Source organism: Lepidochelys kempii, chromosome 9 (assembly GCF_965140265.1).
Source record: "Lepidochelys kempii isolate rLepKem1 chromosome 9, rLepKem1.hap2, whole genome shotgun sequence".
In the NCBI taxonomy this organism is placed as follows: Eukaryota; Metazoa; Chordata; order Testudines; family Cheloniidae; genus Lepidochelys; species Lepidochelys kempii.
In genome coordinates this window covers 84,646,449-84,667,903 of record NC_133264.1, presented here as the reverse complement: position 1 = coordinate 84,667,903, position 21,455 = coordinate 84,646,449, and the positions used below count along the sequence as shown (strand labels likewise).

General features: G+C 44.8%; 2 protein-coding genes across 2 annotated transcripts in view; both read right to left on the bottom strand.

Annotated features, from left to right (window-relative positions):
• Window positions 1-1,434: 1,434 nt before the first annotated feature.
• The window catches only part of LOC140916826 (uncharacterized), a 60,476-nt gene continuing 40,455 nt past the window's right edge, over window positions 1,435-21,455 (bottom strand). The window contains exons 5-6 of the mRNA XM_073358714.1: window positions 2,707-3,303; window positions 1,435-2,127 (exon numbers count right to left, since the gene is read on the bottom strand). The gene's annotated coding sequence lies outside the window, so the exon portion shown is untranslated. The remainder of the gene's footprint in view (window positions 2,128-2,706; window positions 3,304-21,455) is intronic.
• Window positions 8,148-19,638, bottom strand: LOC140916827 (uncharacterized). The gene is made up of 4 exons (XM_073358715.1): window positions 19,563-19,638; window positions 11,398-12,836; window positions 9,115-9,503; window positions 8,148-8,436 (listed from the first exon to the last, which is right to left on the bottom strand). The coding sequence occupies exons 1-4, from the start codon at window positions 19,636-19,638 to the stop codon at window positions 8,148-8,150; spliced, it is 2,193 nt and encodes a 730-aa protein (XP_073214816.1).

The window sequence follows — 21,455 nt, the reverse complement described above, 5'->3', positions numbered from 1 at the left end:
GATGCCATACCACGGCAAGCATGGAGCCCGCTCAGATCACTTTGGCAATTAGGAGCACATTAAACACCACACACATTATCCAGCAGTATATGCAGCACTAGAACCTGGCAAAGCGAAACCGGGCAAGTAGGCGACGTCAGCGCGGTGACGAGAGTGATGAGGACATGGACACGGACTTCTCTCAAAGCACGGGCCCTGGCAGTGTGGGCATCATGGTGCTAATGGGGCAGGTTCATGCGGTGGAACGCCGATTCTGGGCTTGGGAAACAGGCACAGACTGGTGGAACCACATAGTGTTGCAGGTCTGGGACGATTCCCAGTGGCTGCAAAACTTTCGCATGCGTAAGGGCACTTTCATGGAACTTTGTGACTTGCTTTCCCCTGCCCTGAGGCACAAGAATACCAAGATGAGAGCAGCTCTCACAGTTGAGAAGCAAGTGGCAATAGCCCTGTGGAAGCTTGCAATGCCAGACAGCTACCGGTCAGTTGGGAATCAATTTGGAGTGGGCAAATCTACTGTAGGGGCTTCTGTGATGCAAGTAGCCAATGCAATCAAAGATCTGCTGATATCAAGGGTAGTGACCCTGGGAAATGTGCAGGTCATAGTGGATGGCTTTGCTGCAATGGGATTCCCTAACTGTAGTGGGGCCATAGATGGAACCCATATCCCTATCTTGGCACCGGAGCACCAAGCCGCCGAGGACATAAACCACAAGGGGTACTTTTCAATAGTGCTGCAAGCACTGGTGGATCACAAGGGACATTTCACCAACATCAACATGGGATAGCCGGGAAAGGTACATGATGCTTGCATCTTCAGGAACTCTGGTCTGTTTCAAAAGCTGCAGGAAGGGACTTTATTCCCAGACCAGAAAATAATCGTTGGGGATGTTGAAATGCCTATAGCTATCCTTGGGGACCCAGCCTACCCCTTAATGCCATGGCTCATGAAGCCATACACAGGCAGCCTGGATAGTAGTCAGGAGCTGTTCAACTATAGGCTGAGCACGTGCAGAATGGTGGTAGAATGTGCATTTGGACATTTAAAAGAGCACTGGCGCAGTTTACTAACTCAGTTAGACCTCAGGGAAACCAATATTCCCACTGTTATTACTGCTTGCTGTGCACTCCACAATACTGTGAGAGTAAGGGGGAGATGTTTACGGCGGGGTGGGAGGTTGAGGCAAATCGCCTGGCTGCTGGTTACACACAGCCAGACACCAGGGCGGTTAGAAGAGCACAGGAGGGCGCGGTGCGCGTCCGAGAAGCTTTGAAAACCAGTTTCATGACTGGCAAGGCTACGGTGTGAAAGTTCTATTTGTTTCTCCTTGATGAAACGCCCCGCCCCTTGGTTCACTCTACTTCCCTGTAAGCTAACCACCCTCCTCTCCTCCCTTCGATCACCGCTTGCAGAGGCAATAAAGTCATTGTTGCTTCACATTCATGCATTCTTTATTAATTCATCACATAAATGGGGGGATAACTACCAAGGTAGCCCAGGAGGGGTGGTGGAGGAGAGAAGCACCAGGAGAGGTGGTGGAGGAGGGAAGGACAAGGCCACACAGCACTTTAAAAGTTTAAAACTTTGAAACTTATTGAATGCCAGCTTTCTGTTGCTTGGGCAATCCTCTGGGGTGGAGTGGCTGGGTGGCCGGAGGCCCCCCCACCATGTTCTTGGGTGTCTGGGTGAGGAGGCTATGGAACTTGGGGTGGAGGGTGGTTGATTACACAGGGGCTGTAGCAGCAGTCTGTGCTCCTGCTGCCTTTCCTGCAGCTCAACCGTACACTGGAGCATATTGGTTTGATCCTCCAGCAGCCTCAGCATTGAATCCTGCCTCCTCTCATCACTCTGCCGCTACCTTTCAGCTTCAGCCCTCTCTTCAGCCCGCCACTTACTCTCTTCAGCCTGCCACTTACTCACTTTAGCCCACCACCTCTCCTCCCGGTCATTTTGTACTTTCCTGCACTCTGAGATTGTCTGCCTCCATGCATTCGTCTGTGCTCTGTCAGTGTAGGAAGACAGCATGAGCTCAGAGAACATTTCATCGCAAGTGTGGTTTTTTTGCCTTCTAATCTTCGCTAGCCTCTGGGAAGGAGAAGATCCTGTGATCCTTGAAACACATGCAGCTGGTGGAGAAAAAAAAAGGGACAGTGGAATTTAAAAAGACACATTTTATAGAACAATGGGTACACTCTTTCATAGTAAACCTTGCTGTTAACATTACATACATAGCACATGTGCTTTCGTTCCAAGGTCGCATTTTGCCTCCCCGCAGCACGTGGCTAGCCCCTCCACCTTCCCAGTGGCTAACAGCGGGGAACATTTCTGTTCAGCCACAGGCAACCAGCCCAGCAGGAATTGGCACCTCTGAATGTCCCCTTAAGAAAAGCACCCTATTTCAACCAGGTGACCATGAATGATATCACTCTCCTGAGGATAACACAGAGAGATAAAGAATGGATGTTGTTTGAACGCCAGCAAACATACACTGCAATGCTTTGTTCTACAGTGATTCCCGTGTACATGCTACTGGCCTAGAGTGGTAAAGTGTCCTACCATGGTGGATGGAATAAGGCTGCCCTCCCCAGAAACCTTTTGCAAAGGCTTTGGGAGTACATCCAGGAGAGCCACAAATGCCAGGGCAAATTAATCATTAAACATGCTTGCTTTTAAACCATTTATAGTATTTTAAAAGGTACACTCACCAGAGGTCCCTTCTCCGCCTGGTGGGTCCGGGAGGCAGCCTTGGGTGGGTTTGGGAGGTACTGGCTTCAGATCCAGGGTGAGAAACAGTTCCTGGCTGTCGGGAAAACCGGTTTCTCCGCTTGCTTGCTGTGAGCTGTCTACAACCTCATCATCATCATCTTCCTCATCCCCAAAACCTGCTTCCGTGTTGCCTCCATCTCCATTGAAGGAGTCAAACAAGGCTGGGGTACTGGTGGCTGAACCCCCTAAATGGCATGCAGCTCATCATAGAAGCGGCATGTTTTGAGCTCTGACTCGGAGCAGCCGTTCACCTCTCTGGTTTTCTGGTAGGCTTGCCTCAGCTCCTTAAGTTTCATACGGCACTGCTTCGGGTCCCTGTTATGGCCTCTGTCCTTCATGGCCTGGGAGATTTTGACAAATGTTTTGGCATTTCGAAAACTGGAACGTAGTTCTGATAGCACGGATTCCTCTCCCCATACAGCGATCAGATCCTGTACCTCCCGTTCGGTCAATGCTGGAGCTCTTTTGCGATTCTGGGACTCCATCATGGTCACCTCTGCTGATGAGCTCTGCATGGTCACCTGCAGCTTGCCACGCTGGCCAAACAGGAAATTGAAATTCAAAAGTTTGCGGGCCTTTTCCTGTCTACCTGGCCAGTATATCTGAGTTGAGAGTGCTGTCCATAGCAGTCACAATGGAGCACTCTGGGATAGCTCCCGGAGGCCAATACCGTCTAATTGTGTCCACAGTACCCCAAATTCAACCCGGCAAGGCCAATTTCAGTACTAATCCCCTTGTTGGGGGTGGAGTAAGGAAATCGATTTTAAGAGCCCTTTAAGTCGAAAAAAAGGGCTTCATCGTGTGGACAGGTGCAGGGTTAAATCGATTTAATGCTGCTAAATTCGACGTCAACTTATAGTGTAAACCAGGGCTAAGGTGCCACAAGGACTCCTCATTATTATTACCTTCCAGATTAATGCATGTTTCAGATCTTACCCAAATACACGCTACCGTCAATTCTTATTAATTAAACTAAAATTTATTAAAAAACAAAAGAGAGAAAGTATGATTAAAAGATCAGTATACATACAGACATGAGTTCAATTCATTTAGGTGCAGATTCATAGCAGAGAGAGTGAGCTTTGTGGTTGCAAAAAGTTCTTTCAGAAATAATTCATAGTTTATAGTCCAATGTCTAAATATCATATTCAGGGCGTACCAGCATAACTGGGACCTCAATCTTGCGACTCAAACTTCCCCTGAAGAAGCTTAAGCAGATCTGAGATGACAGACTCAGGACCCCAGGATCTTTTATATAATTTCATGTCCTCTTTGACAAGTTGGGATTTCCTCAGGGAACAAAAGGTAATTAGGATGGCTTTGAAGGAGGTACATCACCTGTACTTAGCTATACAAATTAACATAAGGCCATTTGCTTTTGCCACCACCATTCACAGTACATTTCAAAGAGAGATGAATCCCAAGATATCCCATGTTTACAATTCATTTAAATGATATCAGAATACAGCATAGACAGGGACTGTTGATTACATTGTCCACCCTACTCATACATATGTAAATACACAAAAGTGTCACACATGGCCTATTGAATTAGCGGAAGGGTTCCAAGAGTAGCCCCTCCTCTAAAAAATGTTTGAATGCAAGAATTTTCCTTTCTTTTGGTAATGATTTGTTTAGGCTGGTCCCAGTCTGTTCTTATGGTGGTAAGTGTGTAGTTGCTGGTGAGTATTTGCTTCAGGTTCGGGGGCTGTCTGTAAGTGAGGACTGGCCTGTCTCCCAAGGTCTGTGAGAGTGAGGGGTCATCTTTCAGGATAGGTTGTAGATCCAGATGATGAAGATGTCATCAATGTAGCTCAAGTAAAGTAGGGGTGTAAGGGGATGAGAGCTGAGGAAGCGTTGTTCTGTCAGCCATAAAAATGTTGGCATATTGAGGGGCCATGCGGGTACCCTAGCAGTCCCACTGACTTGAAGGTATAAATTGTCCCCAAATCTGAAATAGTTGTGGATGAGGACAAAGTCATAAAGTTCAGCCACCAGGTTTGCCGTGATAATACTAATGCAAATACTCACCAGCAACTACATACCACACAACAAAAACACCAACCCAGGGACCAAACCCTGCTACAAACCCCGGTGCCAACTCTGTTCACATATCTATTCAAGGGACACCATCATAGGACCTAGCCACACCATCCGGGGCTCGTTCATCTGCATATCTACCAATGTGATATATGCCATCATGTGCCAGCAATGCCCCTCTGCCATGTACATTGGCCAAACCAGACACTCTCTGTGCAAAAGAATAAATGGACACAAATCTGACATCAGGAATCATAACATTCAAAAACCAGTAGGAGAACACTTCAATCTCTCTGGTCACTCAATAACAAACCTCAAAGTGGCTATTTTTCAACAAAAAAACTTCAAAAACAGACTCCAACATGAAGCTGCAGAACTGGAATTAATTTGCCAACTAGATACCATCAGATTAGGCCTGGATAAAGACTGGGCGTGGTTGGGTCATTACAAAACCTAAACTTAATTTTCCCAATACTAATTTCTCCCTACCGTTACTCACACCTTCTTGTCAACTGTCTGTAATGGGCCACTCTCTTACCACTTCAAAAGTTACTTCTCCTCCCTTGGTATCCTGCTATTAATTGATTTATCTCATTAGACTGACCTAACATTTGGTAAAGCAACCCACATCCTTTCATGTATTTATACCTGCTCCTGTATCTTTTACTTCATGCATCTGATGAAGTGGGTTCTAGCCCACGAAAGCTTATGCCCAAATAAATTTGTTAGTCTCTTAGGTGCCACAAGAACTTCTCATTTTTTTTGCTGATACAGACTAACATGGCTACTACTGAAACCTAAATTCAATATAAAATCCTTTTTTGGAGAGTCTTTATCCCCATATGAAGGTTCAGATTCAGTGATGGCATTGACTTCAATGGGATTTGTGCCTGTACAGGCCAGGGGTGAATTTTGTCCTGACAGTCAAGAGAATGCCTCTATAAAATGACATGTGAGCAATATCGCAAACCCAGGCTCCGAAGTGAGGGTCCTCGTTCCATATTTGGGTTTTCCATTTAGAACCCGAGTATCTAAAATTGGAATTTCTGCACCTAAACTTGGTGCTCAAATTTGAGAGTTGGGCTCACATTTGATATAATGCAACTGGTAGCAATTAAAAAGTAAATCAAAACTCAGTTTTGTGTGTCTGTCAGCAGTCAGCCATGTAAATGAAATTTCAGAGGAATGTGCAGTAGAGAAGTATAAACCATACTTCCCTCCCCCATCCTAGCAGCCTGTAGTAATGGGGCTGTTAGAGATTGAACTTGCACACATTCTTTTGTAACTGTAAGGACGAGCTGATAGTTATCAGATCTATAAGACCTTAAATGTGCATGTTTCTCTTTCCCAAAGATTCACTGGGCAAAACTGACTTCAGTGAAGTTAGACCAGGGATAAATTTGATCCATTAGCTCCAGAATGTATTTTCTCAAGTGAAAGAATCTATTATAACTATTTTAGTATAAGTAGGCTCCTGTGCAGCTGCACAGCTATTACATACCCAGAGATTAAACAGTATTTTTGCTTTCAACACTTCGTCATTATTTCAGTTTTTAAGGCAAAACAAGTCATCAATTTGAGGTCCTCAAGAGTAAACCAATATCATGCTCGTTTATATATTTACTGGTGTAAAACCACATATTAAGAAAGGAATTTCTGAAAACCCACAGCACAAAAGGGGATCAGAGACATGATCCAGACATGAATTAGAACAAGACTTAGAAAATGGCTATGGAGGAAATGAATATGAAACACTTAGAAAATCAATTCAAACTGGTTTCAGTTTCAAGTTTCAGAGGCTCCTATTTACAATGGGGGAGATGTTATACCAATAAAATAAAAACCAGCAGGATCTTATTAAAGGGGGTAAGACAAAATGTCACATTTATTGTGAATACAAAAAGAATCGTAGCAGGCAGTCAGTTATAGCTATAATATTTCATTCAGTTTCACATTTATTCAAACATTCGTTCATTCACACACACAGGTTCTGCAGCTGCTGTATAGTTACCAGTCCTGAATGTAGCTTGAGTTCGTGGCTTGGGTTTGCAGCTTGTGGCGGCTAACTGGCCAGGAAAGCCGGGCACAAGGAAGAGCTGGGTCTCTGTTGGGCATGCACCGATGCCCTTCCATGTTGGCACCAGAATGTTACCCTTCAAAGTCTTCCATCTCACTCATCCTTTTTGTAGGCTTTAGTTTGAATCCAGAGTCTATAGGTCTTGCTGTGTCACGCTTCCTCTGGGTTTGGTATGATTGATCACCCGTCAATTGCAGACATGACTTTCAGCCTAGGACCTGGCTTTGATGTTTCTTCAATTGTACTTTTGTTCTTTTCTTTTGAGGGTGGACTCCTCTTACTTTGTCAGAGCTGTTGTCTGCATCTTCAACCATTGGGTGTTTACACTTTATTTCATCAGGACGGGCGGGGGCTGGAGGTTGATTCCATCATCCATACATATCTCATTCACACATCTAAACTAAACTAATAAGATTACAGCAGGGTTTTGCAAAAATGAAGGTTGCAGCAAGCTTTTACAAAATGGAATGAACATTTTAAAATGGAGTTTGGGACAAGTTAAAATGGAGTTTGAGTTACAATATGGACAAGTGTAAGGAATAGCAAACAGTGAACAGAAGTTACAATATAGACAAGTATAATGAATGACAAACAGTGAACAGAAGTTATAATGTTGAAACAGTGTAAGTTTCAGCGATTTAAGCAGCAATTGGATTGAAAGTGAAACTCAATTAGCCAGGTATTGGGATAACCGGTTTTATGAATGAGTGTTGTTTCATTCATAAAACTTTGCTTCCGAAGTTATATTAATAGAGTGAACAATTAAAAACAATTTCATTGATCAGTTCTACACCAGCGGAGTGGATGTTCCTTTTCCTTTCTTGGAATGTCCCTGTTTTAGCATCATACAAGGGAGAAGTTACAGGTGTTGCATCCGGTTCTTCAAAGGGGTCTTTTGTTGGCAAACTGCTGGTGGCTTTGTGCATCCAAAAGAACATAACAGTGTCATGAAAGTTCAGCAATAGTAGCAAGAACATAGTTATGCATACGAACCAAACAGAAGGCATCAGCCATTTTCGCACCATGGCTGATTCCTTTATTCTGACCACGGGGCTGGTCTTGGCAACTGGGTGCCAGCAGGTGCTAGGCTCTCCTCTGGACTTCTAAAAGCTTTATTCTGGCCTTTGATCTCCAGAGTCCCCTTTACCAGCAGGCCTGAAGCCTTAGCTGGCTATAAAGGCGAATCACTGGAGATATCACTTTCTCTTCCTGAGGTTGAACCTAGGTTCCCTTTTGGGGCCTGAAGCAGGGTTGCCGTCATGATCACTCCAGTTGTTTCAGAACTGGATTTAGAGGTTGAAAATCCACAGCGTCTGGGTCCCAGGGTGGTGTTATTTTCTTGCAGTCGGAGGCGTGGATCCAGCTGACGAATCCCTTGCACTTGACTGCTGTATGGGTGGTCAGTAGGATCTGGTAGGGGCCTGTCCAGCGAGGTTCTAAAGAAGTCTTTCTCTGATATACCTTAATATAAACCCAGTCCCCAGGCTGAAGGGGGTGGCACGGTGTGTCAGCTGGTTCCACCAGGGCACTTTGGACCTGTGAGTGGATAGACCTAAAGCAACGAATTAGCATCTGACAGTATGTTATAACAGTATCATCATTTAGTTGCAGGTCAATTGGCAAGAGAGTCGGGGAGGGGATGCTGGCATACGCATAGATCTGGCCATAAGGATTTCATATGGGGACAGACCATGTTTGTGTGTAGGTGTGCTCCTCATGTACAAGGGGTAGGGCATCAGGCCATTTAAGGCTGGTTTCAGCACAGATCTTAGAGATTTTGTTCTTTAGTTCCCCATTCTTGCGCTCAACCGCCCCCACACTCTGGGGGTGATGAGCACAATGCAAGTGTTGGGTGATGTTAAGAGCCTTGCAAATCTGTTGCATGATTTGGCCTGTAAAATGGGTACCTTGGTCGCTGTTACTCAAAAGAGGTAGACCAAACCGAGGAATGAAATCCCTTAACAATTTTTTTGCTACGGTGGGGGAATCGGCCTTAGCGCAAGGGTAGGCCTCTATCCATCCAGAATACATACAGACACAAACAAGAACATATTTATAAGAACAACATTTTGGCATATTGATAAAATTGATTTGGATATTTACAAAAGGTCCCCATGGAGTGGGGTGCACAGCGGGTTTTGTCCGAACTGGTCTGCTGCTATTGTGGGCTAGGCAGGTCGGACAAAAATTGCAGTACTGCTGTCCCATAATGGAGAAATTTGGGGCATACCAATGACGCAGTACTGAAGCGATCATCCCCTCTTTGCTCACATGCGCCAATCCATGGGACGCAAGAGCGAGATAGGGGAGCACAGCCTTGGGCGCTACCAAGCAGCCATCTGGGGAGCGCCACAAGGCATCTGGATGCAAAGTACATCCATCCGGCCTCCATCTGTCCTTCTCTGGTTCTGGGGACAAATCTTGCATAAGAGCTAAATCATGGAGAGAGGCAGGCATGGAGGGGAACTGTGAACTAAAGAAAATAAAATCAAATGGAGCCGGAGACCCGGAAAGGGCCACCTGTCTGGCAGTAGCATCTGCCAGTGCATTTCCTCTGGTAACATCATCATAAGGTTTCTGGTGAGCACTACATTTTACAATGGCAATGGCAGAAGGGAGCTGAAGGGCAGAGAGAAGGGCATCAACAAAAGGCCCATTACTAATCTTTGCCCCCCTTCCCCCGAAGTGAGAAATCCTCAGTGTTTCCATAGTTGCCCATAATCATGAACCACCCCGAAGGCATATTGAGAGTCTGTGTAGATGGTAACAGACTTGTCTTTGGCTAAAGTACAAGCACAGGTAAGGGCGACAAATTCTGCGACTTGGGCTGAGTGTGCTCCTGTAAGGGAGTGGGCCGCCACAGGCTTGTGTTGGGAACAAACAGCATAGCCGGCCACAAGTAGGCCTGCAGGATTTCTGAGGCAGGACCAGTCTACATAGAATAGTAGATCAGGATTATGAAGCGGGGTATCCTTCAGATCAATTGGTCTAATGTAGTGCTAATCCTTAAAAAAGGGAAGAAGGAGGATCCAGGGAACTACAGGCCAGTCAGCCTCACCTCAGTCCCTGGAAAAATCATGGAGCAGGTCCTCAAAGAATCAATCCTGAAGCACTTGCATGAGAGGAAAGTGATCAGGAACAGCCAGCATGGATTCACCAAGGGAAGGTCATGCCTGACTAATCTAATTGCCTTTTATGATGAGATTACTGGTTCTGTGGATGAAGGGAAAGCAGTGGATGTATTGTTTCTTGACTTTAGCAAAGCTTTTGACACGGTCTCCCACAGTATTCTTGTCAGCAAGTTAAGGAAGTATGGGCTGGATGAATGCACTATAAGGTGGGTAGAAAGCTGGATAGATTGTCGGGCTCAACGGGTAGTGATCAATGGCTCCATGTCTAGTTGGCAGCCGGTATCAAGTGGAGTGCCCCAAGGGTTGGTCCTGGGGCCGGTTTTGTTCAATATCTTCATAAATGATCTGGAGGATGGTGTGGATTGCACTCTCAGCAAATTTGCGGATGATACTAAACTGGGAGGAGTGGTAGATACGCTGGAGGGGAGGGATAGGATACAGAAGGACCTAGACAAATTGGAGGATTGGGCCAAAAGAAATCTGATGAGGTTCAATAAGGATAAGTGCAGGGTCCTGCACTTAGGATGGAAGAATCCAATGCACCGCTACAGACTAGGGACCGAATGGCTAGGCAGCAGTTCTGCGGAAAAGGACCTAGGGGTGACAGTGGACGAGAAGCTGGATATGAGTCAGCAGTGTGCCCTTGTTGCCAAGAAGGCCAATGGCATTTTGGGATGTATAAGTAGGGGCATAGCGAGCAGATCGAGGGACGTGATCGTTCCCCTCTATTTGACATTGGTGAGGCCTCATCTGGAGTACTGTGTCCAGTTTTGGGCCCCACACTACAAGAAGGATGTGGATAAATTGGAGAGAGTCCAGCGAAGGGCAACAAAAATGATTAGGGGTCTAGAACACATGAGTTATGAGGAGAGGCTGAGGGAGCTGGGATTGTTTAGCCTGCAGAAGAGAAGAATGAGGGGGGATTTGATAGCTGCTTTCAACTACCTGAAAGGGGGTTCCAAAGAGGATGGCTCTAGACTGTTCTCAATGGTAGCAGATGACAGAACGAGGAGTAATGGTCTCAAGTTGCAGTGGGGGAGGTTTAGATTGGATATTAGGAAAAACTTTTTCACTAAGAGGGTGGTGAAACACTGGAATGTGTTACCTAGGGAGGTGGTAGAATCTCCTTCCTTAGAGGTTTTTAAGGTCAGGCTTGACAAAGCCCTGGCTGGGATGATTTAACTGGGAATTGGTCCTGCTTCGAGCAGGGGGTTGGACTAGATGACCTTCAGGGGTCCCTTCCAACCCTGATATTCTATGATTCTATGATTAATTCTAGGAGTGGAGAGTTCTGCTGTCTCAGCTAAACAGTCATGGGGTTCTCCAGCCGCTGTGGGAAGTAGGGAAGTGGGGTTAAGGACAGGAAGGTGACTAAGAGTTACATTTGAAGCATTTAAAAGCAGCATTTCATATTTAGTTAGTCTCGAGTTAGAGAGATGCTGGGTTTTGCTTTTTAGAAGCAGGGTGGTCACAGCACGCAGGATGGCAACACATAAGGGGGAACCCAAGACGAAAGTAGCAGAAGCCTCCACAATGGAAGCGGCTGCAGCTACCGCCCAAAGACAAGGAGGGAGTCCAGCTGCTACAGGGTCCAAAGGTGAGCTATAATATGCTATGGGGCGTTGTTTGTCACCATGAGTTTGGGTAAGGACCCTCAAGGCTATTCCCTCCTTCTCGTGGCAATAGAGAGTGAAGGGCTTCTGGTAGTCAGGTAGGCCCAAGGCGGGGGACCTGGTAAGAGCTTCCTTAATTCTAGTAAATGTTTCCTCGGCTTTTGGGGACCATGGAAGGGGTTCAGGGACCTTATCAAGGGTTAATTCTTGCAGGGGCCTAACAATAGCTGTATACCCAAGGATCCACTGTCGGCAATACCCGGCCATACCTAGGAAGCCATGCATTTGTTTCTTAGTGGTTGGTTTAGGGACCTGGAGGATGGCTTGTATTCGTGCAGAGGACAAGCGTCTCTCTCCAGCTGAAATATCATGTCCCAAATAGTGGACTTTGGGCAGACAGAGCTGCAGTTTGGACTTGGAGGCTTTATGACCCTTCTTGGCTAGATCTTGCAATAGCGTAAGGGAATCAGTTTTGGAGGCCTCTAAAGATGGCGATGCCAACAGCAGGTCGTCTATGTACTGGACCAGAGTGGACCCCATTTTGAACACAAGGTCATCCAGATCCCTTTTGAGGATCTGCGAGAACAATGCGGTCGATTTGGTATAACCCTGGGGTAACCTGGTCCAAGTGTATTGACACCCTTGGTAGGTAAAAGCAAACAGATATTGACTATCTCTGTGGACAGGGATAGAGAAGAAAGCCGAGCAGAGATCAACAACCGTGAAATAAATGGCAGAGGGAGGAATATAGGAGAGAATAATAGCAGGGTTCAGGACAATTGGGTAGGTAGGGAGAATGGCGGCACTGACAGCACGGAGATCCTGGACAAAGCGCCAGGTCTGCTTGCCAGGTTTCCTTACGGGTAAAATGCGGGTGTTACATTTACTGACTGTAGGAATAACAACTCCTTGCCTAATTAGGGAGGTAATCACTGGGCGGATTCCCTCCTCGGCCTCCCTTGAGAGAGGGTATTGCTGAACTCTAGGAAGGGGTTTTGCCGGATCTAGGCGAAGTTGAACCAGTTGGGCAGTCCTGATGCACCCTACTTGGTTGGCATGCTTGGCCCATAAACAGGGAGGAATCTTGGCCAGCAATTCCTGTTGCAACAAGGAAGGACTGGGATCGGTCTCCTCCTCTGGAGCGCCCAATTGCAGGACTGCCAGGACCTCATTTTGGCTGGGATCTGGGACATCCAAATACACACCGTCTGGGGTGCAATAAATTGTACAATTTAATTTGCACAGCAAGTCTTTTCCCAAAAGGTTAACAGGTGAGCAGGGGCTGAGGAGGAAAGCATGGTGCTCAGACAGAGAACCGATAGAAACAGTCAGAGGTGAGGAGATGGGATGGGGAATAGGAGTGTTGCTCACTCCTACTGCATTCACTATTTTTGAGGTTACTGGAAGAGAAGGGAAGTCGTCCGTGTGGAGGGTGGACCGCGAGGCACGGGTATCTAGCAGGCAAGAGGTAGGGGTGCCATTAATTATACAGTTTACATATGATTCTGTCTGGTTTAAAGGGACAAGTGGAGTGATGATGTCAACTGTCTCCTGGCTATCCTAACGGCTTTGAGGGAACAGGGGAAGAATATTGCGGTGCAAGGGCAGGGTCAATTGACCACTCAGGATGATTGGGACAATTGTTTTTCCAACGGCCCACTTGTCTACAATTGAAATTGTTATTATTTTTTCCCTGGGTACGGAGACGGTAGGGACCTTTGTTGGGTCTCTCTCCTCTTCCCCTTAATGGGCGCTTGTTGTGGGGTTTCTGTATATTCTGGATCTGGAGAGTCATTAATTTAGTTTCGATGTCATCCTTTTTCTTTCCTAACTGACGGGAGTAATTCTGGGCTGCTGCCAAAATTTTGTTAGGGTTTTTTCCCTCCCAATCCACAATACCAATCTTTAATGGTTCCTAATTGTGAATTGAGTCCCTGGACAAAGGTGGCCACTATGGCTTGTTTGGCACCTTCCTCTGCATTACCTATGCCAGAATATCTTTCAAAAACCTGCTTAAGGCACTGCATGTAATCAGCAGGGTTTTCTCCTTTGTTTTGTCTACAAGCAGTAATTTTAGTCCAATCTGTCTTTTTTGGGCAAATTTTCCTGTTATTGACAGGTTTGTTTTTTTGCGGTTAATGGTCTTTCCTAATTTCTAGCTGCTATGGTTACATTTCTTAAGCCGTGCTGTTGTAACTGCCCTACAATGGAATTTTCCTCACCCTCTTCTTATGCTCTGTATACATAAGTTTCAGAGTAACAGCCGTGTTAGTCTGTATTCGCAAAAAGAAAAGGAGTACTTGTGGCACCTTAGAGACTAACCAATTTATTTGAGCATAAGCTTTCGTGAGCTACAGCTCACTTCATCGGATGCATACTGTGGAAAGTGTAGAAGATCTTTTTATACACACAAAGCATGAAAAAATACCTCCCCCCACCCCACTCTCCTGCTGGTAATAGCTTATCTAAAGTGATCACTCTCCTTACAATGTGTATGATAATCAAGTTGGGCCATTTCCAGCACAAATCCAGGTTTTCTCACCCCCCCCTCCCACAAACCCACTCTCCTGATGGTAATAGCTTATCTAAAGTGACACATTGTAAGGAGTGGTCACTTTAGATAAGCTATTACCAGCAGGAGAGTGGGTTTGTGTTTGTGTGTGTGTGTGGGGGGGTGTGTGTGTGAGAAAACCTGGACTTATGCTCGAAATGGCCCAACTTGATTATCATACACATTGTAAGGAGAGTGATCACTTTAGATAAGCTATTACCAGCAGGAGAGTGGGGTAGGGGGAGGTATTTTTTCATGCTTTGTGTGTATAAAAAGATCTTCTACGCTTTCCACAGTATGCATCCAATGAAGTGAGCTGTAGCTCACGAAAGCTTATGCTCAAATAAATTGGTTAGTCTCTAAGGTGCCACAAGTACTCCTTTTCTTTCTGTGTACACAGTTAGCTTGACCATAGTTTTAGGCCTATAAGCACTCCCATCTCAGAGAGATGCTTTTTCAAACTTTTACTGGAGTCCCAGGTGGGCTTTAATCCATCATCCATTACCTTTAATCCTTTGAGAAAGCCTTGTGATTGTCTTGAATTCATGTGACTGTGGCATTAAACTTCCCTGTGCTTTTAAAATGAAAGGGAACTTCAAAAGACTCATTCATGCAATCTGCCTCATGTCAATAGCTGAAATCCATAAACAAATATTGCCCTGGAGCTTGCATGTGATGATGTGGCATGAAACATTTAATTAAACTGAAACTCTGATGGAGCATTTCATACATATATAGTAATGTTAATTATTATACATTAATACATATTAGGCCTAGATATTTTCGTGGCTCCATATTTAATTTACTCATATGTAAAAACATTCAAAATGTTTTAAAAAAATATACTGTAATTGCAGTAGCAATTACAGCAGTAAGAGTATTGATAAAGTAAGAGTAAATGTTTGTGAAAAACCCTGGTTTCGAGCACCCCAAACCTGGGGAGAAGTTTAGATTCAGATCTGAATCTGAACTCTGAAGTCCAGTCCTTTCTCTAGTATTGAGTTCCACTATATTAAAAAGTTAAAGCCACCTGGGTAGATTCCATTATTTGTGGTGCAATCAGGTTCTGACCATCTGCTCAGGTATCAGTATTATATAACACCAAGAGAGTCCATGATAACTATTCATCTGTAGAGAAAGAAACTGTGTCACACACAGACCTTTTTTTTTTACTGGACAAGCAGAGGTAGTTCAGTTAGATGATTCCAGATGAGTTTCAGCTGAAGCCCACGTTGTGTGTATATTAATGAAGAAGTTAATTCATCCAGCAGGAATGTCCTCAAACAGAGGAGATGGAAATATTTTTGGAAACAATCAGGAGGTACTGAAAAAAAATTCTTAATGATAGCACAAGATACATTTTGCTTCACCAAGAAAACAACTGCTTGAACTACTCCACTTCTTGCTTCTTGTATTTTTAATTAAGTATTAATCATCAGTTGTTTAATAATAATAAGGTTCTTCAGGAGCAAAACGGGAGACTGATTTGTTGTATGGGCAGTGCAAGTCCACACAAAGGATTGGATCTAAGCTGCACTTCTCAGGAAAGTCTTCTCAGGAACAGCGTTGGGGCTTGACATCACCCCTCCTCCGCCTGAAGTGTGCACCCTGGAAGCAGCCCTCTGTGGGGCTGCTTTGCTGTAGAGAATAGCTTGCGTGCACAGCATGTAACTAAATGCTGCTTCTCAGCAGCAGTGCTGGCAACTTCATGCCTGAACACAATGTGGGTATGTTCCTAATGAGTCTATGTACATTTATAACATTCCTCTGCACACTATTTTAAGCCCAGAGCTTGCCCAGTACCTGCCAGCAATATTCCTGGCTTTGGCTTGGTGCCGCAAGTGCATTCCTCTTCTGAACAACAATTTTACTCATCACTAGAAAGTAAATTCTACACGACGTACACATCCGATGCAGTGAGCTGTAGCTCACGAAAGCTTATGCTCAAATAAATTTGTTAGTCTCTAAGGTGCCACAAGTCTTCCTTTTCTTTTACTCAGAGTCAGGTAAGCAGAACACAACACACTGAGTTTAATTTCACTCACTGTTCATTTCTTTGGTTTCTCTTCCCTCCCGTAGTTTGCTTTCGTTTTACATTCATTTGGTGCTCCAATAGAAACAAAGTGTCACATTATCTGCTTTAAACACTTTTTCCTGTGAACCCAGGGCCCAATCCTGCTCCCACTGAGATCAATTACAAAATTCTCATTGCGTTAAATGGGAGCAGGATTGGGTGTGCTGTAGGGCGGCAAACATTTTTAACTATTGTAGTTCATATTTGTCTTTTCCTTGTGCAGAGGAGAAGAGAGCCGAAGAGCAGCTACAGCATGGTTTAGTAAACTAAGCGTGGGAATAGGAGCCAGGAACACTTGAATTCTGCCACTGACTCCCAATCCGTAAAATAGACACAATAATACCTACCTACCAGGATGTTGTGACAATTAAGTAGATAATGTTTGTAAAGCATTTTGAAGTGTTTATTAGAAGGGAGAAAGGGTAACATTACAGATCCTTACTCTCCTTTTTTGTTTCCAAAGCAATTACACACTTGACCAGACAGCCTGCTTTCTCAGACATTCCTTACAGCTCAGATACAGAGGAAGCGTATACTCAAATGCCATGATGATCAGAGAACTATAGAAATTAGATAATTAGATTAAACTTGAAATGTTAAGGATTTGACTATGGAAGTGGGGTGAGATTGTGGATGTATCTTAGTGCTATAGAACTGAAAGACCTGACATTGCTGTCTCTATTTTCCACTATTAACTGGCAGATTAGCTGGGAAGTACTCAGCCTAGTTTAGGGGAATTACAAAATTCTGGCCACTATAGTTTTATCACCCTTGCAACAGACTACATAAAATTATCAGTTTCTTTGTGGCAGGAATTGTCCACCAAATAAATCTGAATGAAAGTCCCCTAAATTGTTATACATTAATAAATACAGTGATAAAGTCATACAGTAAGAGCAGGGGTTCTCAAACTTCACTGCACCATGACCGCCTTCTGACAACAAAAATTACTACACAACCCCAGGAGGGGACCGAAGCATGAGCCCACCTGAGCCCTGCCACTTCGGGTGAGGGGAGCCAAAGCCAAACCTGAGCCCCACCGCCCTGGACAACAGGGCCAAAGTCAAAGCCCAAGGGCTTCAGGCCCAGGTGATGGGGCCTGGAACCGGAGCCCTGCCACCCAGGGCTGAAGCCCTCAGGCTTCGGCCATAGGCGGTGGAGCTCAGGCTTTGGCCCCAGGCTCCAGCAAGCCTAATGTCAGCCCTGGCGACCCCATTAAAATGGGGTCACAACCCCACTTTAGGCTTCTGCCCCACAGTTTGAGAACTGCTGAGTAAGAGCATAATCAGGAAGAAGGTTCAACATATATGACACCGCACATGATTTGATCTATGTTGCTGTTGTGCCACTCAAGTTTCCCCACCGAATGGCAAGGGGCAGCTGGTACAAATGCAAACTTCCATTTGTACAGAATGAGCTACCAAGTGGAGCAGCAATACTGAAAACTGAACATTCAGAGATCTGCATCTGTCCAATCTATCTGCATTTGAGCCAGGATGATACAATTTGTTTGAAATCCCTGTTGAGCAGTTGCCACAACATTGGTTAACTGGGAGTGATTAAAAACATCCTTATTTGGGGCTGCAGTGACACCCACTTCCTTTCCGAGAAGCTGGCTGCCCACAGAAGGGAAACTTTATTCACCTCACAATTGCACACACATAAGAAAGAATAAAATGCTAGGTCACTGTACATGTTTACTGAAAGAATATAATACTCATTACTCAGATGAATTGCTACAGACAATAAGAATAGCATTCCCCTCTGTCTATGTACTCTACGTGCCACGATATTCAAACTACATTACTAAGTCAAAATCTCTGGTCTAAAGGATTCATTACATTCCAATGGTTTAAACGACATGTATATACAAGTTAAATCTGTGGGTATCCAGAACTAACCAGGCCACTCAAAACTTCACTGGAGAAGTGGGGATAGAGCTCAAATCCTCGTGCTCCAAAAGCAAAGTCCCTGCTACCACAAGAACGGAAGGAGAATTCCTATTAGCTATTAGTAATATTGGCCTATGACACAGAGATTAGCTGTTCTAAATTTACAGAGCAGAGGGTATGATGTACACACACTAGCCAGTTTGTTACAATATGCATGGTAGGCTAACATAAATACCTGTTTACAAAAGAAACAATTATGTAAAGTAGATAGTTCCTGGCCTGGCCACCATAAACAATAGAAGGGAGAAATATCTTTTTTCCAATAAAAGAGGACAGTGGGATGGTTAGGTTATACAACACCTCAGGTATTAGAAATTCTGCTGCAAGCCAAACAGTCTGTAGACAAAAACAAGGTTGTTGCCTGCAGAGCCCGCTGTACCCCTGGCACATACGAGCCCAACAGAATTGAAGATATTAGATTCCAGTCCTACATGAGGAGAGATTCTTGGAGCTACATACATTCTTTCAGAAGAGCAAGGCTCCAGGGGAAAGCATTCTTTAAACTCTACACACCAGGGGAAGCTTTAAAAAGAAAATACTGAGCCTATTTACACCAGGTGCTGTTACGCAAAGAAATCTGGCTCTGTGTAAGCAATTTACTTTGCCCATGTTTTGTTTTTCTTTTAACCGTTCTGACTATTATTGTTTGGAAAGATGGTTCTTCTCTCACAACACAGCAGCTACTGCTTCTTGGTCATAAACTGAACTCACAGCTAGAGCTCTGCAAAACTCTTGTGGTTTTGTTTCAAGGAGATTCATGTGAACTTTGTCTTTGGTTTTGATCAATGTGGATTTGCACCCGTAAATCTTGCTTAAGTTCCAGATTCACCAACGTGAAAATCAAGTGAAAGCACTGACCTTCATGTACATTTGCTTTACCATATGGTGAACAACTCTCATTTAAAGTCAAATCTTGTAATCAGCACAGATGGTTTCAGAAACAATGAACCCACATGTTCTCCATCCCAACTGTAAACGACTTGGAGGTAATGGATTTGGGGGATTTCCTGGGACAATTCCCAGATGTAACTGAGTCATTTTATGTAAATTGTGAAGTTAGTTTTGCTCCAAAATATCCTGCCTGTTGACCCTCAGAGCATGGTACAAAGTCCATCTCTTACTCAGGTTGAGACTGGCATTTGTAGGTGAAGTAGGCTACAGTTTGATTTAATTTCTGGTTGGTTATTTTCTCTTTGGGGAAAGAGGACATTGCTGGCTTTATGTTTTATGTCATCCAATTTTTAATTCTATTAAAAGCACTTAGAGACTGGGATTCTTTCTTATATTTAAATATAATACTATCTCTGGTTTTATGTTCTTGCTGTTTCCTGTCCTCAGATGCCCTTTACAAACATACCTTGCTCTATTAATTCTATTTTAAAACGCTCCACACACAAATCTGTTTTGGTTTGCCGTAAGGTTGCAGGAAGCATTACATTGCATTTGTACAGTTTTACAATTTACTACCAGATTATCAAATTAACCATTTAATTTTGCATTCATTTTTGATCAGGTTAATGTGAGAGAGGAGAATAGAACATGGTACTATAAATACTTGTGGTTTTGCTTTTCTTTTTTTGCAATGCCTAGACCTGTCAGATACATACACAATAAAACAATTAATCACGTCTTGAAATGTTCCTTCAGGGGATTCCAGTTGTGGTCTGCAAATAGAAGCTAAAGCCAGTTTAGATCCTACTTGATCTAAAAATATGGTGGTTTAACAGATACTGCTGTACTTTGTAAAGGAAACTTGACATTACAAAATAGTTATTTACATAATTAAATGTTTATTAATGATATGTCACTTTTATATATTTGTTCATAATCTATTAGCAGTTGGATCAAATATTTGGACATTGCTTATTTAGGGGATGTCACAGGTTCAGTCGAGCACCTCTCCCGGTATTCACCAGACAGCTGTGACAGGATCTAACCACTGAATCCTTGGGTGTTTTAAGCCCCCAGAGTCTGAATGGAGTCCAGGCACTGTTGCTATCTTAAGGCCTTGGGGCAAATTCTCAAGGTACAGACTGATCCAGCGCTCCCGCCTGAGAAAATCACTTGATCTCCGGACCAGTCCCTGGAACGTGTGTTGACCCCTCAGACTTCCCAGTAGCTTAAACACACCCTCTCCCAGAACTCCACCCAAAGGCATGAGCCTTCTAGTTTACCTTCTTAAGGAGGCATGTGATAGGTTTAGATGCTTAACACACATAAAGACAGACCGTGCACAATATTCTCAACCACCATTACTCTTTCTTTAATAGCAAGAGAAAAATGCTGATGTACGCAGAAATACTAAACCCTACATACGTTTCCCTGTCTCTATTTCATTGCCACTCCTGAACATTCTCTGGACTCAGGACAGAGTCATCTGAGGCCGTCCAGTGTCTTTCTGTTCACAGTGCATGCCTTCTCCCCACTGCTTGTCTCCTCTCACCTTGGCCGGTTTGTCCCCTTCTCCTCTCCTGACCAAATTTCCTGGGTGTTTTCCTGAGCCTTCCCCTACAAGTTATTTTATAACTTCCTGCTCTGTCACCTCTGTCTCTTTGTCCGTCTGATGGGGAGTCTGCCCCACACTGGCCCATAAGAAGTAATAGCGCTCTAGGGAGGCTGTGCAGGAGGCAGCCAATTAGAGAGGGTCTGCGAGGAGCAGCCAATCAGGGCTGGGCAGGCCCATATAAGAAGGGCTACAGGGCAAAGCAGCTTCAGTTGCACCCTGGAGCTCAAGGAGGGAGGACTGGCTGCCTTGCAGGTGGGAGAATGTGTGCACCCTGGACAAAGCAGTGCCAGGGACCAGGGGTGCTAGGGAAGAGCCCCTGGCTTGTGGCTGGGAGTTGTAGGCCAACACCCTGAGGCAAGGGCAAAGAAGGTGCTGGGGCTGCGGGGAAGTGGCACAGGGAAACAGACTGAGAGGTTGGAAGGGATGCAGCATGTGGCTGCCATCTACAGGGTCCCTGGGCCAGGACCCAGAGTAGTGGGCCCAGATCCCCCTGCCACTTGCCCCTGAGGAAGTGGCAGGATTGTCAGACTGCAGTGCTGTTCCCTGGAAGGGGGGGAGCACAGTGTGTAGCACAGCTAGAGGGCTGTGTCCTGAAGAGGATGCTGCAGATCTTGGAGTGACACAGGTCCAGGAGCAGAAGTGACAGTGGGTGAGACATTACCAAGAGTCAGTGTACCAACCTGTGGAGCTGATCTGCAAGATGACCAGCAGGAGGTGTGAGTTGTATCCTGTCACAGTCCTGCT